The sequence below is a fragment of the Pagrus pagrus genome (assembly GCF_965226575.1).
Source record: "Pagrus pagrus genome assembly, chromosome: 1".
NCBI classification, from domain to species: domain Eukaryota; kingdom Metazoa; phylum Chordata; class Actinopteri; order Spariformes; family Sparidae; genus Pagrus; species Pagrus pagrus.
The window spans coordinates 12114205-12135972 of record NC_140185.1 but is presented as its reverse complement, the minus strand read 5'-3'; the positions used below and the strand labels follow the sequence as shown (position 1 = coordinate 12135972).

Below are 21768 nucleotides of genomic sequence, written 5' to 3'. Positions count from 1 at the left end.
AATAATTGGGCCCCTCCCCTTGTCGGAGGGGTGGAAAGGGAAAGGACAATGCAGCGCTCTGGATCTGGTATCTGCGTTTCCACAGCAACGCATATTAAATTACGTGGAGGCTTACAGGTGGTGGACTTTAAACAGAGGTGGAGGGACAGGTGACGTGGGCTACGGAAAACTCTTCTTCCTGGAAAGACACAAAGCAACTGCAAACATGGTAAGAGCAAAATGAAACCTTTTTTCATGTATTTTCTTAATTTACAGCAATGTTTGTGTACTTACCTGCCGAACTATTCTCCCTCTACAGGCTAAATTCTTCACACCAGTTCAAATCAACGGTAAGAGAGTTCTACAGCACCACATGTTGTTTTTCATCTGCTGCTATTGTTAATGTTTGAAATGTGTTATTTGCCATCTGTTTTTCACATATAGTGGACATTTAAATTTGAATAACTATTACAAGGGGGAAAAGGAAATAAAGACAGATTTGGAAGCACACATGGTTCAAACTTGTGACCTTGTTCAGTCTGAATTTATTTCTAAATTAACCCGTTCTTGTATGATGGATTAACTATAATGAAAAATGTCCCCCAGGGAGTAATGCAATCAAATGACTTGTGCTGATGTGAATCAATACTTTTTCCATTTCCTTTACAGAGTTCAAGGAGTGCTTCTCTTTGTATGACAAGAAGCAAAAGGGCAAGATCGACGCCAAAGACCTGATCACGGTTATGCGCTGCTTAGGTACAAGCCCCACGTTCAGTGAAATCGAAAGACATCTACAAGTTCATAAAATAGGTAAAGTGCAACATACGTCAATACATTCAGGCTGTGGGCAAATAAAGGTTGTGAAACCTTGTTCAGGGTGTAAGTGGTTGATTCTCTTCATGCACAGAGATACACTTGTTCAGAGTTTTTTCTCTACGTTCCTGTTTAGAAAAGACAGGTGAGCTGGACTTCTCTACGTTTCTGACAATGATGCACAGACAGATGCAGCAGGAAGACCCCAAGGCAGAAATCCTGGAGGCTTTGAGGATGACAGACAAACAGAAGAAAGGATACATCCAGGCCTCCGAGCTCCGGGCCAAGCTCACCATGTTGGGAGAGAAACTCACAAACAAGGAAGGTAAAATAAACAAACTCAGGCTTAAAAACTGTTTTTCAGCTGTGACAGAAATCTATCAGCAAACTCTAGAGGAAGCTGCTAAGTTGCTGTATTGAAACTGGGCTACAGCAAAAACTTTTAAAGCAGATGAATATATAGCTCAGAGTTACACTGCTGTTTATTTGCAGTGTTTATTTGGCCCTGTAATCTTAAATACTCAGATTTGAAGTCTGACTATGTTCACTGAGATTAGGCTTAAATTTGAATGTACTAACACGTACAGTGAACTGGTTGAATTTGTAGTACTATTCGTACTTCCCCCAGAGTAAAACGTACCACCTTGTTCATCCAATACGAATGTGAACATCCTGAAATACCCTTCGCTTCGGAATTAAACTGTCACTATTAGATAAAACTTGAACTGATGTTTGTACTCAAATCAACACATATTTCAGTCTAATAAATGGCTTCTAGCCGAACCTAACTCTACCGCTCTTGACAACTCACAACAGCTGAGTATTTTCCTCTCACACGAAGGCATTGGACAATATAAAAATTTCATGTTACAATCATGCTGGCCAAAATGATTGTGATATTATTCCAATAATCATGAAAATATGCTAAAAAGTCTTAAACAGCACAAAAGAATCACTTTGCCTAACATTTTTTCACGAAACAAACTTTTTCTTTGCATCAGAGATAGGACACGCATCTTTTTTAGTGAAAAACAATCTTAAATATGGTTATCACAAATCAAAAGGATTACTAAATGGTGGTCACCTCATCTCCCTGTTGATCTTTAGTTTGGAATCCATGTTTTCTCACACATCCAACTTAACTTCAACCTTTAGTCCTGGTACCAGGTTCAGGATTCTTGAATGCCTTGAAAGATGAAGGCTCCCCTTTTTAGCAATTAAAGATAAATCAAGAAATCAATATGCGTAGAACTGTACTTTATCTAGTTCACTCACACCTGACTTTCATTTTGGGAGTTTGCTAATATCACAAGTCACCATCAACCCAATGGAAATTCACCACTGTCAATTTACAGTGTTTTTATGACAATACACGATCTATCCCAGCCAAGCTCTCGTGGTACATTTACTGCATCACTGTGAGCAACACAACGACAACAATCCACTGTCAGTCCGACTAAAGCAAGTCTGTCAATTAGTTGTCAGCTTTTTTAATTAATTGGCAACTATTTTGATAATCGATTTATAAGTTTAAGAAAAAATCCTGCATGGTTCTTTTTTGAGGAAAATGTACGGTGATATAATAGGATAATTCAATAACAGCAGTCAAACTTTTTTAGTTCACTCACAGTTTGTCAAACTATTTGGACTTTTACTGCAACTCAATGATGCAATAAACTCTGTACATCTCTGACATGGACTTTTATTTTCACATGTGAAGTAATGACAGCCGAGCCAAAGCATCAGAAATGGATTTTGAAGCAGAGAGTTTGATGGAAGGCCTCCTGCAGGGACGTCTTTATCCTTTTACATTTCTGAGGTTGATTTTTGACGCCATTTGTTTTTCAAAGCCCAGATCAGTCATTCATGCAGTTAGCGGACTCAAGCAACAAAAGGATGTAATTCAAACCGTCAGTGCATCGCGTCTGGATGGGTGCTGTGCACAGAGAGCAGTTTATATTTAAATGAAGCTCTGCTGCTTCTCAGTGGGGAGACTTCCATCAAGTTGTTAGATTGCCAAACAGAACTAAAAAAGTTCTAAAAGTTCTAAAAGTTCAGTTCCTTACTGTAGTACTTCTGTGGGGGTCTCGGGGCTACAATCTGAAAGAGTTGTTAGACAGTCAAACACTCCCACAGGAAAAACCAGCAGGGACACTCTAACCTCGGCGACAAATGAGTTTTTATTTTGTCATGTTCACTTATAAAGGCGTTTCCTCTCTCTCTGTCTAGTGGATGAGCTCTTCAAGGAGGCAAACATCAAGTCAAACGGGACTGTCAACTACAAGGAGTTCACCGAGATGGTGACGCTGCCACCTGTCGATTACTGAAAAAACACCAGCCATGATGGGGAACTGACTTCACATACACAGAACATAAAGATGACTGAACATTGTAAAGCTTTGCTGTTTTGTAACTAACACTATATGATACAGTTGGGCTTGTTATTATTTAATGCGATCAAATTTTAAAACCATTAAATTCTGAGTACACCTTTTGTCAAACTATTCCCTCTACTAGGGTTGAGTATCTGGTACAGGAGTGTCATCCTAGTAAAATGTGTCAATAACCGTACTTGTGATGAAGGAAAATCCTCATTGTCTAGCTGACTGAAGTTAATTGATTTATATAAAAACTTGATTTGTAAACAGTTCTCTTACTCTGATGATTGAAAACATTGACCTGAAGCTCATTTCTGAGGCTGTTCTGAAAATAGTTTTCTAACAATAATAAAATATAGCAAGTTATGATGAACCCATATCTATTTCTGTCTTAAATTACAAACAACAACAGCAAATATGGATACAACAATTTAGTTGCTAGAACAGATACAGACAATGATGCACTTGCTCATTCCTCCCCTCCACCCAAACAAACTGATTGAATTCACGCAAGCGACTTAGGATTTTGAACTTTTATCACAAGTTTTATTTTGTAGTATACAGCACAGTATATAAATATCCAAATGTAATAACACATCAGTGATTAATAAATGAATAACATTTTCTCTAGAGCATGTAAAAACAGTTCATTCAAATGAAGTTTACATTGGGATTTTGTTCAGAGATTGTAGTTCGCCCACAGATTGCTTTGAAAAATGTGTTAAATACTAAAAGCTAGCATGACTGACCTAGAATTCCTATGCAGGTAATATTGTGCATAGCAACTGAAGGCAGGTAAGTATCATATTAGCCACCAGGACTTTGTGCTTGGAAACCAATGCAATCCTAAAATGTACAAATATGAATCTTGAAAATCAGAGGAGGTAAAGAAACAATCAGTTCAATAAACTTAACTGAGAAAAATTATAAACTCAGCTGCAGTTAAAGAAAAAGGGTGACCAGACATTGCATCATTGTCTTGTCCTATGTGTGCTGAAGACTACTTCTGACTAGTCACACCCTAATAAAACATGAAATACTGACCATTGTGAAACATGGATGGGCTATGTTCTGTAGCTTAGCAGGGACTGCTGGGTAGGTTTGAGAAAATTTGAAGGGCAATTATACTTTCTTCGATCGTTCGTTAACTTCGGATTCTTTTAAATTGTCTCTCAAAATAAATAGTGTTTGTGTTTTACCAGTAGTTCATTGTTTTGCCTCCAGAAACAAAACAAAAAAGTGTAGTGTGAGGAATACAAAGACCATATTTACAGCAGACATTTTGTCCTGGCAGGAAAAGCACGTGTAACTGATAACATTAATGATGTCACCACAAGTCAAAATGTCAACAGCAAACAAGGCCTAATAAACAGTGTTTTTGCTCCAAGGTCAGCTGCTAACCTGAGCTTTCCTTATGGCCTAAAGCAGCAGATTAGCATTACTGCTACAGCCAAAGGGGACGGAATAACATTAGCAAACATGTTTTGCGTGTTAGAAGTGATTAAATCAACCTGCTCACCAGGACTGGTACTTCTAATGCATGTCAGATTGTCACAAATGCAACAATGTCAAAGATTAGAAGTTTTGTCTTGCTTTGTATTGGATCTTGAATTATTTAACAAGAGAGACATTTGACAAACCCATCTGTACCTCATCCATGAGCTCTGTTGTTTTGTCAAAGTGAAATCTACACTTCTACATGGGTGTAAATGGTGAGGATGCAGACTTGTTGCCTGCTTTAACTGCAGACCTAGCAGGGTATCATGTAGCTTGGCTCCATCTGTGACCTCAGCATTCAAACCATTAGTCAACTCCATGATTGAGTCACATAACATTCCCTACCCAACCTTGAGTGAAGAGATACTGTTAAGTTATTTCATACCTGTTATCCAGCATCAGAAGTATTCCATGATGCTGCTGATGTCTACTTTTTAGCAAAACTTAAAATCCAATACTTCCGCAGGCTGCACTGCTCCTCTTTACTGAATCGTACATTAAGTAGGCTTAGTCTGTGTAAATATTAGATTTAAGTGCCTCTGACACGTTTCATTTCTCCGGGCAGACAGAAGATGTGCAACCATGATAATCTCTTGAAGATACAACCTACTGGATAACATGGATTAAAGGATCAGTTTTGAATTTTGACCAGAATGTGACAAATTTACGAAGTATGTTACTGAGTGCTGAGGGCACAAATGGGGCCAGCATGTAGCCATCAAAAGCTTACTTAAGACACTTCTGCAGGGGAAACCAATCAGCCTATTCCTAAAATCCACTGGTGACAGAGTGCCATTTCAGTTGGTACATTTAACGTTCACTGACTGCAAATGAGAAGCCTGGGTTTGTCTATTTTCTTACTGATAGCAAGGACCCATTATTGGAGAAAGTAATTTAGATTTTAATTTTGACAGTCTTCCACTAGTATCCTTGTAAAAGTGCAGCACCAGAATTAAAAGCATTACAGGCAACAGTGGCCGAGGAGAGACCGGGGCTTACTGTGTGATCAGTTCACTCCAAGTGAAGGACAATTTTATATGGATGTAATTCTGAGATATCAAACTGAACATTACATAATTGCTTGTTCCCAACACCCACCTGTAAACTTTAGAGAGAAATGTACTTTAAACACACATTAATTAAATCCACCCTTTTCTGCCAAACAATTGCCCTTTACTTGTTTACATAATACATAGACAAAGCAGGTATAATTTACTTTTAATACACATTCAAATTGAATTATAATTATATAATAATACTTACCTCAAACTGTGTACTTTATTTGTGTGTTATGTAACTACACTCCAACTGTCTCTTGTTGCTTGTGTATATAGTTGTCTCGGGAAAGCAAGACATTATATGACAATATCTTAGTCCCTCATTCAATGACATTGACCCCCTTTCTCCTTATTTAATTTATTTCTTTGTTCAGTGTAGCACAAACCTTCTCTAAAGACATTCCTTTTTTTTCATTAAACATTGAACAGCATAAAGAAATAACTGGGTATGAAAACACTGCAGCTGCCTGGGCTGGACTGCACTGAGAAGTCTGAGCTGCTTTTCAATTCCTGCTGAAAAGATGCTGAACTGCATCTTACATACATGTCAGTACTAACAACAATTCTGAAAGCAGGAGAGAGGAAAAGAAAAGAGCTGAGTGTCAGTTCAGTTCCACCAAGACAATAAGATAAAAACCAAATAAAAACACAGTTGTAAAAGTATAAAAAACAAAACACCTAAATACTTAATACACCCAACTACACGTGATATGATATGACACGGACGTTATTCCAATAAGTTTCTCCATTTTGAAGAATTACAAAGAACTTATTCTGAAATGCTGAATTTGACTCATATTTCAGTGAAATTGCGAACAGAAAACCACATCTAATCATCCAATGTTCAAGTAGATAAGGCACTGGGCCTGCCAATACCTGACCCGAAATGTTTAGAGCCTCTGTGGCCTTTAGCACCATACTTCCTGCAGCTCCACTTTTCAGTGCTACACTTTTAGCTACATGTTTTACTTTGTGACTTTAAAAATGTGTGTGGTAAAGCCAAAAAGCTTTTTACAAGCTGCTGTGGCCATTAAACATTCCAACTGACCGTTTGCGAAACCCCGCCTCTGAATAGAGATTACCCTGTAGGCCTGTCAAGCTTTGGACTTCTGACCACATGAGGCTGCGTGAAGGAGGTTGTAGGACTAATCACAATATAGTGGTGTAGGGATGACATATTTTTGTAGGCTAACACGCAGGTTAGCATCACCCTGGTTCCCTCGACAAAAAGCTTGTGGGATTTTTTAATTGGATTTTGGATTACTGCAGAAAACAATCTTGTGGCAAAGACAAGTTTATGATACATGTTTTGTTCAGCAAGATAATCTTCACGATCGCATAGCTTAAACGTCACCACCACTAAATGTCTTACTACACAATTACTGTACATGTTTTCTGTAAATTGATCTACAAGTTGTAAAGTTTAGAGTCAGAAAAGTTTTTGCTAAAGTCGGCCTGTAAAGACTAGTGAGTAGATGAGTGTCCGTGTTCGGTGTGATGATGTTTAATGTCCGTGACAACTTCTGTAGTCTCATTTACACTTGTTTTAAGACACGTAAGCACTTTATAATTAAATTACGGGACATTTAATGATGTATTTTGTGTCATTGAACAGAACAGACCTTATGTCAGGCATTTAACCGAAAAAGAAATTCAAAAACCTCACAGACTTATAGACGAGGGAACCGGACTTAGGCTCTCTATACAAAAACAATGTTGTCTCTCTATTTCTTCTACATGAATCGACTGATGAGGACGCTTAACTTTCAGCACAAAACCATGTATGGTGTACATTGAGTAAACATTTCAGACCTCTTTTACAGGATTCTCATTTTAAAAGTTGGCTTGAAACATTAAAAGGTCAGTCTGAGATGGAGCTAATGTTAGCTTAGCTGGCCAGCGATGATGCACTAGAAATGAGAAGCCTGCATTTGTCTTTCAATCTGAATGATTGGTTGAAACAATTACTAAGATTTTCAACAGTAAAAATGTTACTGTTATTGTAATTGTTATAATTATGAGCCGTGCCTGACTGAAAAGCTTGACAGGTGTAGCAACAGTAGCTAAGGGCGGAACAGGCTTTCGCTAACGGTCAATTATTTAGAAATGTCACATGAACAAAATTTTATGCACCACTTCTTTTTTGCCTCCCACTTGTACCACATTGTGCTTAAAAAACATTGTGAATTGTGTAACTATGTTTTATTCTGTTTATTTTCTGCTGCTGTCAATAAAATGAAAGCATTGTACCAACCATTAAGGTTAATGAGTGATCATGTGTAATAATGCATTACTATCTGTTACAAAGTAATCCTGATTCATTAAATGTCATCGCGGTAAAACTATATAATATAAAAAGTGCAAAGAAATATTTACATTCTCATTGCTTTGCTGAGAGAGAGGCGATGCTATTGTGACGATTCCAACTCATTTCAGCCCTCTCGTTAATTTCACCAGCAGAAACATGCAGAGTTTTGTCGTGGGACTAATTCATAATTAGTCTATAGTGGTGACAAAATCAGGAAAGGGCTCAGATTGTTGAATTTATTGATTACATTTAATCATTCAGTGTTGCAGTCCTGTGGATGAGGCCTGTGAGTGGTTGCACCTCAGTGGCGAGACGTGCTCCTGGAGCGGGAGCGCTGGCTGCAGGTCTTGCAGCACTGCGCTCGTACGTTGGGCAAGAGACAACGGCCAAGCCAGCGGAGAGTCTGACAGAAGCGAAACGTTAGCCGATCACGAACACAAACTGCTCCTGTGTGGGTGACAGGAAGAGAGACAGAAGTCAGAGGTACGATTTGATACTGATGTTTTGGTGTTTGGTGTTGGATGACCATGACTGCAACTGACCATCAAGTTTTTGTAACGTCATAGCTTTGCGACTCATAAGAAAGACCGGAAAAATGCACACATGAGAGAAGTAAGCCTTTGTAACACATAGTAAACATTGTGAAAGCATCAATTTTAACCCAAGTCCTTTAGGTCTAGAAATAAGAGTCAACATTACAATAAAAAGTTCAGAACCAGAGATCCAGTAATCCCACACATGTTGCTCAAGGTCTTTTTTCACTTTGGGTCACCACAGGTAATATTCAGAAACCTGCTGAAGATTACCTCTCTGATCAGAGCGTGTGGCAGCTTAAACATTATGACTAAGCCTCGTAGTACAACTGTCTCTGTTCTTTGTCCTGGGGATAAAGAACTGGGTAAAAATAACCCAGAAACCTTGAAACAGTGCACTGCTAAACGATTCATATCAGCCAGATACTAATTAGTAGTTGGATGATGATTAGCACAATGATTTGTTGGATTGAATTATTTTTAAACTTGCCAATTAGTGCAGCAAAATACAGTTTTGTCCTTCAAAGTAAGTTGCCTTGATGAATGGAGAAGGAGAAGAGGAGAATTTTAGTTTGCTTTGCTGCCTTGGAGACAAGAAGCCCCCATGTACAGTGAAACACTTCTTGGTCAATATATTTGTTCCCCTGTGTCCTAACTTGCCCTTTAAGGAACCCTTTCTAATGTTGATGAAGGTTCTCAGTCATCCAGGTCATGGTAATTCTGTGCTGTATCAGGCAACTGGACTTGTTTCAGTTTCTTGAAGATGTTTCACCTCTCATCCAAGAGGCTTCCGGTGTGAATGGTTGTTAAGCTGTCTGGGAGAGAACTCAGTGCTGCATTGTAGGTAGGTGATAGGTAACGTCGTAGGCCACCTCCTCTGTTCAAAGACGGTCATTCCAGTTTGACATAGATGGATTATTTTACTCCTCTTTCAAACCATCTGTCTTCTCTGGCCAAGATGTTCACATTGTTGTCCTCAAAGGAATGATTTCTCTCCTTCAGATGTAAGTGGACAGCAGAGTCTTGACCTGAGGAGTTGGTCCTCCTGTGTTGTGCCATTCATTTATGGAGAGGTTGTTTTGTGTCCCCAATGTATAAATCTGTGCAGTCCTTGAACAGCATAAACTCCCCTCCAGTTAGTTATAACTGATGAAGCCTGATGAAGTGCTATATCATAGGCAACTGGACTTGTTTCAGTTTCAGGCTTCTTCACTTCCAACTAACTGGAGAGGAGCTTTAAACCCTGTGTGGATGTGTCCTTACAGAATCGCATATGGACAGAAAAGCTTTTCTTGAATCCATTTTCTGACAGTTGACTCGATCATTAATTCATACGGAAACAGCGTGCTCTACTTCTTTTAACAGCCACACTCTCACTTTAGTGTTGAGCGTCAGACAGACTTACGAGCACTCCCAATACTGACCTTAAGAGTGGAGTGTGTATCGTCCACATGTGATCAGTCCACATCAGACACAGTTTCTTTGTCAATGTCATTGATTCCTGTATCAGTTACACTTCAGAACTTCAGTCAAAGCGGAAGACTTACTCAGTTTCATGCGTCAAAGCATCCCTGATCTTATGTTGCCTTACATAAAAATGTTATCATTAGGTTCTTTACAGTGAGGTAAACAGATTGTAAATTTGGAAAAAAAAACAAACAAAAAAAAACCCACTGGTATCAGATCGTTACTCAGGTAACGATGCCCTGAGTTGAGGTGTTGGACTTTGATCGGTGCATCCCTAGTTTTTGGAACAAAATGTGTTATTGTTCCTCCACTGCAGTTCAGTACGAAATGTCCCCTTTTTGTTCCCCTTCAAACTTTTTCTTTTACTTTTACTAACCATGCTTAGTTAGTCAAACTCAGACTGCTGAAGCTCTCTGCTGAACTTTGGATGGACTGTGGATTTGTCCCCCACGTTTTACATTGAAAATGCTGTACAAAAGGATCTCTAGGCCAGTATGGATAAAAACCCTCTTTTGAATTCAGTTTCAGTCCTTTTCTATACTCTCCTTTCAGGAGCATCCTTCGAAAGGATGATGAACAGATACTCCTTTTTTAAATGTTTTTTTTACATTATTCAACACTTTTCTTCACACTTTGTGTGCAAACCAAGAAAGGGCTCACAGCCTGATCGAGTATATGTTCAAAGTAAATGAGATGCTGGGCTTTCTGCCATTTTTCTTCAAAAGTTGACTGGATGAGAAAATAAGACAACACATCAAACATACTTATTGAGTAAAAGTGACCCACTATGTTAACAACAAAAAAAGCCATTGGTACATTTGTGGACGCAGGTTCGTATCTGTCCACCAGAGCAAACACTATCTGCTGCCACGTCTTTCAAATCACAGCAGTTACAGCACAAGCATGAAATTGGATAACCAGGCCAGACAACGATTTGAGCGTGGGTTGTTATTGAATTATTACACTTCATCACACACTCAGTGTTTCAGAGCTTTATGTTTTTGTTGTATTCAGTTTATTGTCTTCTCATTTAAGAGGAGTTAAGTGGGCAGGAACCAGAGCTCCTTCAGGAATAAAGTTAGTTTTACCACCTGTCCTTTTATTTCCCACAAGCACTTCTCTGGAGTAGCTGTCAGAGTAAAAAAAAAAAAAAAAAGGATAAAACATCCCACAATTTCCTGCTGGAATCTCAGCTCAGGTGCATAATTTCAACATTTCTGAGAGGCGGAGGAAACGGCTGATAGCTTTAACAGACAACTTAAGTATTATAAGTAGGCTATAAACCTCCTGCAAACTGAAAGGCACAATTCTCTGAGCACTGCAAACCCTCAAGTTGAATGTTTACTTATCACAGACTGCATATAATGTGTGACTGTGACATTGTGATTATCAGATTAGATGAGTCGAATGCTTTTGTATGTAAATCAGGAGTCACAAAACTGAGAGTGACTGCACACAACAGGTGGCTGATGGTGAAGGTGAACTGTTGACTGCTATAGAAGGGATGGTAAAAAGGAAGGTGTCAAGAATCAAGTGTTGGACGAATGCGAAAGTGTAGTATCACAGAAACACTAGAAATAAAGTCAAGAGTGTCCTCAAATTATATTGTCAGGATGATGAAGGTCCAAGCCAAATATATTGGCAACCCATCCATCTCTCTAGCTCTTTTTTCCTCCTCCTCCTCCTCTCTTTTCATTCCAGGCTCTTTTCTGCTCGACCACAGGAAACCTCTCTCTCTCCTGCCTGCAGCTCATCATACCTTGGGCTCCCATGGATCATTGCTCTCTTCTGTTTTACTATCTCCTCATACCTGTACTACTACAGATATATCTGTATATCTGTACTACTAAAGTTTTAATCTTTTTATATTCTGATGTTTTTTTGCTAATTATCTTGTGCGGCCTCTCCTCTTTCAGGTCACAAGGTAGAGTGGAGGTCGTGGGACTCGGGCCCCACTTGGAGATGACTCGACATGCTCCTTCGTCCTCCTGGATCCACACTCTATATATTTCATACAATTTACTTGTATCAGAAATTCTCTCAATGAAATTTGTAAACTATGATTTTGTTGTTCTGCTCTCTACATGCGACATCTATTGCATGTCTGTCCGTCCTGGGAGGGGGATCCCTCCTCTGTGGCTTTTCCTGAGGTTTCTTCCATCTTTTTTGTAACTCTGTTAAAGGTTTTTTTTCTCAATGAGGCAAGTTTTTCCTTAGTCGAATCGAAGGTCTAAAGACAGAGGATGTCGCTCATTGTACAGATTGTAAAGCCACTGAGGCACCCACTGAGTTAAATGACAGACGGTTAGACCTGGGTGTTAATTGAGATTCAGGGGATTGCTATGCTCGGCAGCATGCATGCTCTACGACCTATATATGCTGTTCTACTGTACCCAATGCTCTTGTATAAAATCCCCAGGGTGCAGAATTTCCAATGTCACAGATCAGAGAAAATCCATGACATCAGTGGCGTACAAAGGTCACAGCTGCAACTCAATACACAGAGTTTCCTGTGTGCTTCTCATCTTCTATACACCCCCCATGTGCTATCTTTGAGCCACTCACCAGCATGCCCCATATGGTACAGTAAACAACAAAAGGGCGCAGTGGGACTTCTTTGTGAGACTACTGTGCCGTGAGTTTGGTTACAAGAGAAACCTGTTCATGGACAGCCCCACTTCAGCCTCTCATCCTTTGCATCAGTATAACGGTCACTCTATGGAAACATTTTTCTGTCCCTAGCATTTACAGAAAGATTGCACAAACACGTACATTTTTTTCCTATTTTATAATAAAACAACCGGTTATTTGAACACTTACTGCCTGTTGGGCCATCAGTTTGTGTCGACATATGTTTTTTAATCAGTTACTTAACATTCCAAGCACCACAGAACTGCTTGTCCCCACAGTCGTGTATAGAAGCAAAGTGCTGCATTCACAAACTTTTTACTGCTTTTCTGCCATTTAAAATGCAATAATGTATACATAACCAGTGTTGGGGGTAACTGGTTACAAAAGTAACGCGTTACAGTAATATATTTCTTTTATTTTCAGTCATATATTACTACTGTAGAATGACTCATAAGTGGATGTGGCTTTGCATCTGTTCTTTTAGAGAAAAAACATCTTCAGGTCTGAGGGTCACAGATGGTTAATGCCAACACCATCAAGGCAGGGAACAAATGAGCTGAATAATGAACTGAGTGAAGGGCTGTTGAATAACCATCAGTGTTTATGGGAAGGAAATGAGAAACATGACCAAAACACTGCATACAGTAAGTGCAAAGGATGTCATCTTTGTATGACCAGTGTATAAAAACTATTTAGTATGACCTTTACATTTCAAGATAGGGAAACACATTTATTTGACTTTTAATGCACAACAACAGTATTGCTCTTGAAGTTCTAAATTTATTGTGCACTGTCATTTATTTGAGAGGCAGCAGAAACAAGTTTTGAACACAGCTTTAACTTACAGTTGTTTTTCACACATACAGCCGTCGCCAAGGAACATTATCAGTAATTTGTTGGATGTGTGTCTGACCACCTGATGAATACAACTCCAGTACTCACTCTTCTTTAGCTCTGTTGGTCTCTATAAACTCCTGAGGGAAATATCTGGGTCCAGCTGCTAAATGCTCCACTATGTTCACCAGCTTGTCTCTAACTGTGTGTCTCTGCTGCTTGGTGCTGTGCAGGTAAGTGAACAGTGGGTTTATAAACTTTTCCACTGAAAAAAAGCTGGAAAATGGTGCTTTGACAACGAGTGGACCAGAACTGTAAAGTTGTGGCCAGACGGACAAACAATGAGCTAAAAATCAATACAAATCCGAGGTGAGCTGTGAATTCAGGTGTTAATTTTAATGTAGAGCAACATCATTCACATTGTTTTGACGATGTCAAAAGTCGATTATTGTTGATTATAGCCTTGTCAAGCTTGGATCTCTAATGTCCAGTAAAGGCAGTGAAAATGCTGTTTTATCACGGTTTGTGGAGTATAGTATTGAGTTCAGCTCACTGGACAGCTTCTGGATAAGAGCTTAGCCTCACCTCCAAAATCCTCTATGGGTGAATGGTGTACAATTACAGTGGAGTATGTGGCCCTCCAGAGGGAGACGTGGGCTGGTGTCTGCAGATAAACTTAACTTAAACCCACTTTCCTGACTTTTGAACCTTTCATGCAACAACTTACATTAATCACTATTTTATTGGCCATATGTGAGGAGATTGTAAACATAAACTAAAGGCATAAAGGCGTATTCTGTATCTTTAAATCTGCTGTTTTTCCAGGTGAATTTTATTTATTTTTTTTACAAAATTAAATACTACTTTCTTTTGTTGTGGAGAAGACGCTGAAACAGTTGTTCTATCTTTATGTAGGGAAATCTATATATTCGACTGAAGTTCAGTTTTAAAGGTAGTATAAGAAATGATGGCTGACATGTTTCACTACTGCAGCACTGTTTTTTTTGTTGCCAATCTCAGCAGGGCACTTTCATGTATTCTATGTATGTGCACAACACAATAAACATAACTTACTACAGAAAATGTGATTATTAAAGTGGAAAATTGAGAATTTTTAACCTTCCAACCCTCCAAAAAACAACTGTAAGAATCCCAATTTGGCCTAGAAACCCTGCTCTCAGTGCTATGAAATGGAGACAGTGACTGTAGAAAACAATGCCTCTTCCTGTTTTGGTTGCAAAATGGCAGACGTACTGTAATTCAACTTTCATTTCTCCCCTGTCAAGTTGTTTTAGCACTGGATAATGTCACTAATGCTAGCTAGCTAATATTATTATTATCATTATTTATTCCAACAATGAACTCATGGTGCCTGGATGACGGATCTACAACAAAGGTGCGTTAAAACAACTTTTCTATTGCTGGGGCAGTGGCTTTAATTTTGAAACGGAATAGCCTCTATACATTTAAAGCAAAAAAGTTGTCAATTGCCAATTTAATAATCACAAATAAAACTATATTTATTAGAAAACTTTTCATCATTAGGTTGAAAACACCGTCTACAACACAAACCCCACACAATGTACGTCATTAGCTCCAGGCAATGACTCTGTGCCGTGGGAATCTGTGTATGCAGAGACTGACTGCAGTTCACTCGTCCACTCGACCTTCCTCCCCTCGGCTTCTCCCAGACAACATGCATGTTGAATGCAGACTATAGACCATACCGTATGTGTCACAGTACTTACACAAATGTTCAGAGGCTCCATAAATCATAGACCACATATGTCAAGGGGTTGTCATATATGGATATAGCATAAATCTGGGTGGGGAAAGTAACAGGCAGTGCTTGCTACACCGTCATTAACACCACTGATGTGCCCTCGAGCAAGGCCCTTAACCCCGACTGCTCCAGTGGAGCCGCCCAGTGGCCAACAGATCAGACTGTGGTTGGACTGGGCCTCCAGGTGTGAATGTGTAACTGTGTGAATGTGATTAGAGCGTTCCTGAAAAACAGAGCATCTCTCTCAGTGAACCCTCCCTGAATTAATAAAGATTAAAAAAAATAAAAAATGCATTTAAAATCTCTTCAGCCCTCAATGCAGCCCTGAGGAAAGCCTCAGCCTCTTACTCATTGAAATTCCATTAAAGCGATCATACTTGAGATTCTGCATCGCTTCGATACAAGGACATTGCAGAGGAGTTTCTTATATGTATGCATAATTCAACACATAGAGATAAGACTGATAAGACTACGAAGGCAACTTCAATGATAAGAAGAGACTAAAGAGTCAAGACTAAACTAGAAACTGAGCAGCACCCAGTCACATCTTATTTACCAGTAGCCTACCAAATTTTCCAGTTTAAGTTTATATAACTGAACCACTTTTGATCCTGCTGCAAAACCAATTGCCCTTGGCAAAAAACTCATTAATCTTATTCAAGGAGAAGAAACGTGGCAGATTTAGCTACAAGATAATTTCCATCTGCTGTCCCTTGTGAGCACAATAAGGACGATTAATTGCCAAAGATGGTTTCCTAGAAAAAGCACACCGCAGATAATGGCTGACAACACTCATGCACATATGAATGATATTGGAATTGGCAAATTCTCCTGGATTATTCAAGCTACGTCAGCAAAGCAGGTAGTGGGGGTCAAATGAACATAAACCTAAATTAACCTTAGACCCGACATGTGTGGGCCAGATCTATGATACTGACAAATTAAATTAAATAAACACAGAGAAAATAGCAAAACTGCCTGGAGACCATGTTCAATAATCAAGTCACAAAGCAACAAAAGCAACAAAAGCAACAAAAGCAAACTAATTTTATCAGCATGTATATTTCTTAAGGGGTCAGAGCTCAGTATTAATCATCATAGCAGCCGCAGCAGAGTGAGCACTGAAAAAAACATAATCAACCAATCTGAATAGAGAAAATGTCACTTTCTGTATGACGAAATATGCCCTTATTTCTTCCAGATGACTGCACTGTATTAGCTTCAGAAGCACATGTACAGTCCATGTGATAATGAACTCATGTCAGCTTCATATTATCCTCCTACTGCTAAGCAAACCCCTCTCCCTGATGGGATATTAATGACCTGCAGCGCAGATATATTGTCAGGCGTACAAAACTGGAAATCTGTCTTGGGCTCACGGAGCTGCACACATGGTCTCACACACGTCTCGTGTCGCTGCATTAGTTTCACACTGAATAAAAGCAGCTCATGTGCTAAGCTCCTCGTTTGTGTTCGACGGGAGGCTATTTGGAGCAGCTTTCACCTCACAGACTCGGACAGATGCATTGTCAGATGGCAAAGAGCAGCATCGATTAGACTAGTATATTGCGTTGGTCAGTTTATCACAGTGGGGCACGGATTATTGACACATGGCCAGACTTTTATTAATGTCAGATCTGTAAAGCCTTTCTTCTTCATCAGTGTCCATATGCAACACCACTAATCCAGAGGGTGTTCATCTTTTCTGACCCTCTCTCATTCAATCATCAACAAGAACAAAAACAAAGTTTCCTACAACCAGCGTGACAAAGAATCATATTATTATTATTTTTTTTTTTATCGACTAAAGTCAAATATTGTTCCTAGCTAGGAACGTAAAAAATGTTAAAACTGATAATATATTTTTTAATATATTTCATGTGTGTAGCTTCCACCAGTGGAGCTGTTTTACTCTAACTGTAGTTCTTGGTCCAGAGATGTAAAATCAAATGTAGCCCTGTTATTCTGTCTTTATTTTTAACTGACTACACTACACTGTTTCCAAGTGACTGCCAACTTTCAAAGAGGTACTTCAACTCATATCCTAACAGCGCCCATAAACAGAAGATTCAAGTAAAAAAAAAAAAAAAAATACTCAACAGGTTCAAAACTGAATGTATGTTTATTACCTCATATATAATCTGAACACTTCTAAACAAACTTCTGATGGCAAAGTTGCTTTAATGTTTTTTTTACTGAATAAGGTCAATTACTGCAATGAGAAATGATTAACTTATTTATAATATAATTTGTATGATGCTCCAATCAAATCAGATGAGGTGTGCACACACGATTATTCAGCGCCTCATAAACCACCATCTGGCTAATTTGATGTGTTGAGTGTGACACATACATCATTAACACCTTTGTCAGAACAGGTGTTACCACCGGATAGAGCTGGAAAGCCCCGGTGTGAGGCAGCAGGTCATCTCTTGGGAACCTCACTTTTTATATGTCTGCTCTGTTCCGAGAAAAGTAACAAGACACTGGTCAGCCTTACGTTTCAGGAAATCCATTATATTTTCATTTTCAGTTCATGGAATTTAATGTACTATTCTGGAGCACGACATTGTTTAACTGAATTTTTACTTTAGGATTCAGTCTGCTTTTTTTCTTTGACTTGTTAATGAAGACAAAGGGACTTGTAGGATTTGTATCACTCACATGCCCACGTGTGTTCTTGACATTTCACATGTGGAATAAAATATATATGTTGCTGCTGTCTGTACTTGTTATGACTGAAAGCTTCAAGGCTTTCCTTGACAGGAGGGAAAAATGAACATTCTCAGCCATCTGATTGTCTCACTGAAGCAAAACACATTAACAATCTATTAACTGAGATGGAGAGTCACACATGGAGCTCAAATGGCCAACTGTTGCTGCCATATTATCATAAATATCATCACTGGCTGTGCTGTCCATTCATTTCTTCTGTATTTCTGCACATTTTCTGAAAGCTTACAGATAAGCACGAACAGAGCAGTACCTCTGGTGTTGTCAGTGGCCACTTGTGGTATTGAAGCAAAAAATTCCCCTGCAGCCCAAAAAGCATTTACAAAGCCATTATAAAAGAGACGTCTGTTAAACTGTTAAACAGGACATCAAGAACTCCAAACAATCTCGACTTTCTATGTTGAATTCCACCAATTTGAATTTTTTATATTTTTTTATATATTTGTAAAACTGAATTCGAGCTGAGAAAAGCCATTTAAAAATCTTGTCTCATCGAGTATTATTGTTAGCGACGCTCTCAGAAAGACAACAAATAGCCTTATGTTTTCCTAAGAGTCACAACTACCAACCACACAGGACAGACGTGAGAATGGACGAGACAGCAGATAGAAATGGCTGCCTTCATTTTCCTGGGAGATTTCGTGCCCAGTGACAGACAAAATAGCATCATGAAAGTGAGGTAAATGGGGAACCAATCCAAACTAACGGTGACATTATTCTTCAGCCATTACATCGTGCAATAATTACAGGCACATGTTGGCAAAAAGCTTGTCTAATGCCAGTATAAAAAAGCTCCATTGTCCGATCTGTAGAAAGAGTTTGCTGTGAGGACCATTAACCCTGAAAAATAACAACAACAATGCTAAACCATCTACTGGAGCAAAAAACAAATTGTAACTGCAACAAATGGAGCCTGTTCTAAAACACACCAAAGCCAGATACGAGCTTTGATTTCCTTTGTTACACAGTGTGACAGAATCCAACTCCATCAAAAGATGGAAATGTGGAGCCATGCATGTGTCCCGAGCAAAAAGAAGACCCAGGCTGTAATTTTCTGCTGTGAATAGTTGCTTTGATTGCAAACGTCTTTTCAACTCCATAGTTTGAAAAAAAAGCTCTAACTGCCTGTTTGACAAAGAAGACCTTTGAGGCTACTGTAGTCAGCCTTTCCACTGGTCTTGTGATGTGGCATCATTAGAGGAAGAGCTGGCGGGTTGTCGGTGTTGTCAGTGCTGTTGCTGACAGCCAAGTGTGGAAAAGGGCTGCATGTGGTCCAAAGAGCTGAAACAATCACACGGGTTAATACTGAATAAAAATGCAAAGTTACAATCACCTGTTGTGTCGATGTTTTCCCTTTTTCCTTCAATAACGGATATTTTAACATAATGATAAAAAACTTCAAATCCAGATGTTGAATGTATTATTTACATTTGAAAGACTCCGGCCACATGAAAAGAATAATAAAAATGATTCAAACATCCATATAGTCGATGTTCCCATGGTACTGCATTACAGGGGAGACTGTTGAGTTGTTGTAACCATTTCCCCTCCAAATAACCTTTGATTTGGAATATAATTTCCAGTCCAGATCTTTATTGAACCACAGCGGTGTGATTGTGTTCTAAATATTTTAGGAAGCTGTGTTTGATTTGGCCCTCTGCCCTCACTGTTTAGATTGAATAGGTTGTCCTACTCTACCAGCCGCAAAGAGACACCTAATGAGGCTATAAATTGTAATATAATTGTACTGTTGAAGTAGGCTGATTGTTTTTGGAGATGTTGGGAAGCTAACGTTAGGTGGTCTGTGAGTTTTTTAATTTTTTTATTATTGGTTTAGAAACACTGGTTTAGACGGTGAAATGCCAGTCCTGATATTCTATGATCCAACTCCAATAGCTCTAACCCTAAATAAATCTTCTATTTCTACCGACACTTGACAGTATCTGTGTTTTCACGGAACCTAATATTCTGATTATAATCGGTTTAAAAGCCCAAACAGAATAAAAAAGCTCCATATAAACCCCTCAATAAGAATAAACACGCTCAAACTGAATAAACTTTCACTTGGTTGCAGAGGGGAAGTCTAAACCTTTTCATAAACCAATCAAAATAAAAACTGCCCCCTGTAAACAATATAAACTGATTACTTTCTGGTCGACTGCAGGGAGTTTGTTTTAAATACAAACTGTCAGAGAACTTAACACAGACAGCGACAGATCTTCTTCAGGACAGGGAGCTGATCAAACACCCCAAAAGAGATTTAAAAATATAAGACGAGGACGAGGAATGCATGACGTAACATCACTTTTGAACATGTCACACAGCCGTTTCGATTAAGTTTGTTTTTGGAGGAAACATCAGTATAACTAACCCTCACCCTAACACTGAAATCAAACAGTACAACTTTGATGTCACAGTGGAACAATCATAACCAACTGTGATGTCACATTGGAGCAACCATAACCAACTGTGATGTCACAGTGGAACAACATAACCAACTGCAATGTTGCAACAGAACAATCATAACCAACTGTAATGTCACAGTGGATCAAACAGTACAACTTTGATGTCACAGTGGAACAATCATAACCAACTGTGATGTCACAGTGGAACAATCATAACCAACTGTGATGTTACAGTGGAACAATCATAACCAACTGTGATGTCACAGTGGAACAACATAACCAACTGTGATGTCACAGTGGAACAATCATAACCAACGGTGATGTTACAGTGGAACAATCATAACCAACTGTGATGTCACAGTGGATCAAACAGTACAACTGTGATGTCACAGTCGAACAATCATAACCAACTGTGATGTCACAGTGGAACAATCATAACCAACTGTGATGTAACAGTGGATCAAACTACAACTGTGATGTCACAGTCGAACAATCATAACCAACTGTGATGTTACAGTGGATCAAACAGTACAACTGTGATGTCACAGTGGAACAATCATAACCAACTGTGATGTCACAGTGGAACAACATAACCAACTGTGATGTTACAGTGGATCAAACAGTACAACTTTGATGTCACAGTGGAACAACATAACCAACTGTGATGTTACAGTGGAACATTCATAACCAACTGTGATGTCACAGTGGATCAAACAGTACAACTTTGATGTCACAGTGGAACCCTAACCAAATGATTTCATCAGAATGAAGAAATATTGTCCACGTCCATAGCTACTGAAACAGTAAACAGGAATCTGTTCCTATTTAATTCAACACAAGTGTCTTTAACCACCGACTGGTGATTTCTAAAATTCTTTTTTAACTGTTTAGAGGTGACTTTGTCTCTTTCTGCCCTTTCACTTGTCAGTCTGGTTGAACCACTATACAGTGTTTTATTCTCCATGTGTACAACATTACTTTTTCTGAAACCTGTCCTAAAAAATAACCTCTATTTTTTACAGAGGACAAATACATCTTAAAAGCATGAAAGACCATTCAAGAATATAGATAAGGCTAATCTTTTCAACCAACCGACTGCATTAAATTGAGCCTATGTGGCCTCGCCACGCTGAATGGTAAATGGTAAAGAGACTTGCATTTAGATAGTTCTTTTCTAGTCTACTGATCACTCAAAGTGCCTTACAACTCAAGCGGCAGTCAATCTGTGGGCCCACTGACCTTCCTACAAGTGGATGACCAGCTCTTCCTCCTGAGCCACAGCTGTGTCTGAACGGTGAACTAAGTGTACACCACTGAAAGGGTGTTGTTTTCTGTGTTTGTCTAACCCA

General features: G+C 39.0%; 2 protein-coding genes across 3 annotated transcripts in view; one reads left to right on the top strand and one right to left on the bottom strand.

Moving 5' to 3' along the window:
* The first annotated feature begins 125 nt into the window (after positions 1-125).
* Positions 126-3543, top strand: calml4a (calmodulin-like 4a). The gene is made up of 5 exons (XM_084350581.1): positions 126-208; positions 299-329; positions 649-789; positions 929-1117; positions 3022-3543. Exons 1-5 carry the CDS (start codon positions 206-208, stop codon positions 3117-3119), a joined length of 462 nt encoding a protein of 153 aa, XP_084206707.1. The 5' UTR covers positions 126-205; the 3' UTR covers positions 3120-3543.
* A 2023-nt stretch (positions 3544-5566) lies between these two features.
* adamts7 (a disintegrin-like and metallopeptidase (reprolysin type) with thrombospondin type 1 motif, 7) overlaps positions 5567-21768 on the bottom strand; it is an 85553-nt gene continuing 69351 nt past the window's right edge. For both annotated transcript variants that reach the window (XM_084363283.1, XM_084363284.1), the window contains one exon: positions 5567-8480. In XM_084363283.1, coding sequence (XP_084219409.1) covers positions 8335-8480 — 146 coding nt within the window. In that variant the 3' untranslated portion in view covers positions 5567-8334. The remainder of the gene's footprint in view (positions 8481-21768) is intronic.

What these genes read in the sequence shown, in the direction of transcription:
- calml4a (XM_084350581.1), top strand. An exon ending in CACACCAGTTCAAATCAACG is followed by an intron (nt 330 to 648) that starts GTAAGAGAGTTC and finishes TTTCCTTTACAG; the next exon opens with AGTTCAAGGAGTGCTTCTCT. An exon ending in TCTACAAGTTCATAAAATAG is followed by an intron (nt 790 to 928) that starts GTAAAGTGCAAC and finishes GTTCCTGTTTAG; the next exon opens with AAAAGACAGGTGAGCTGGAC.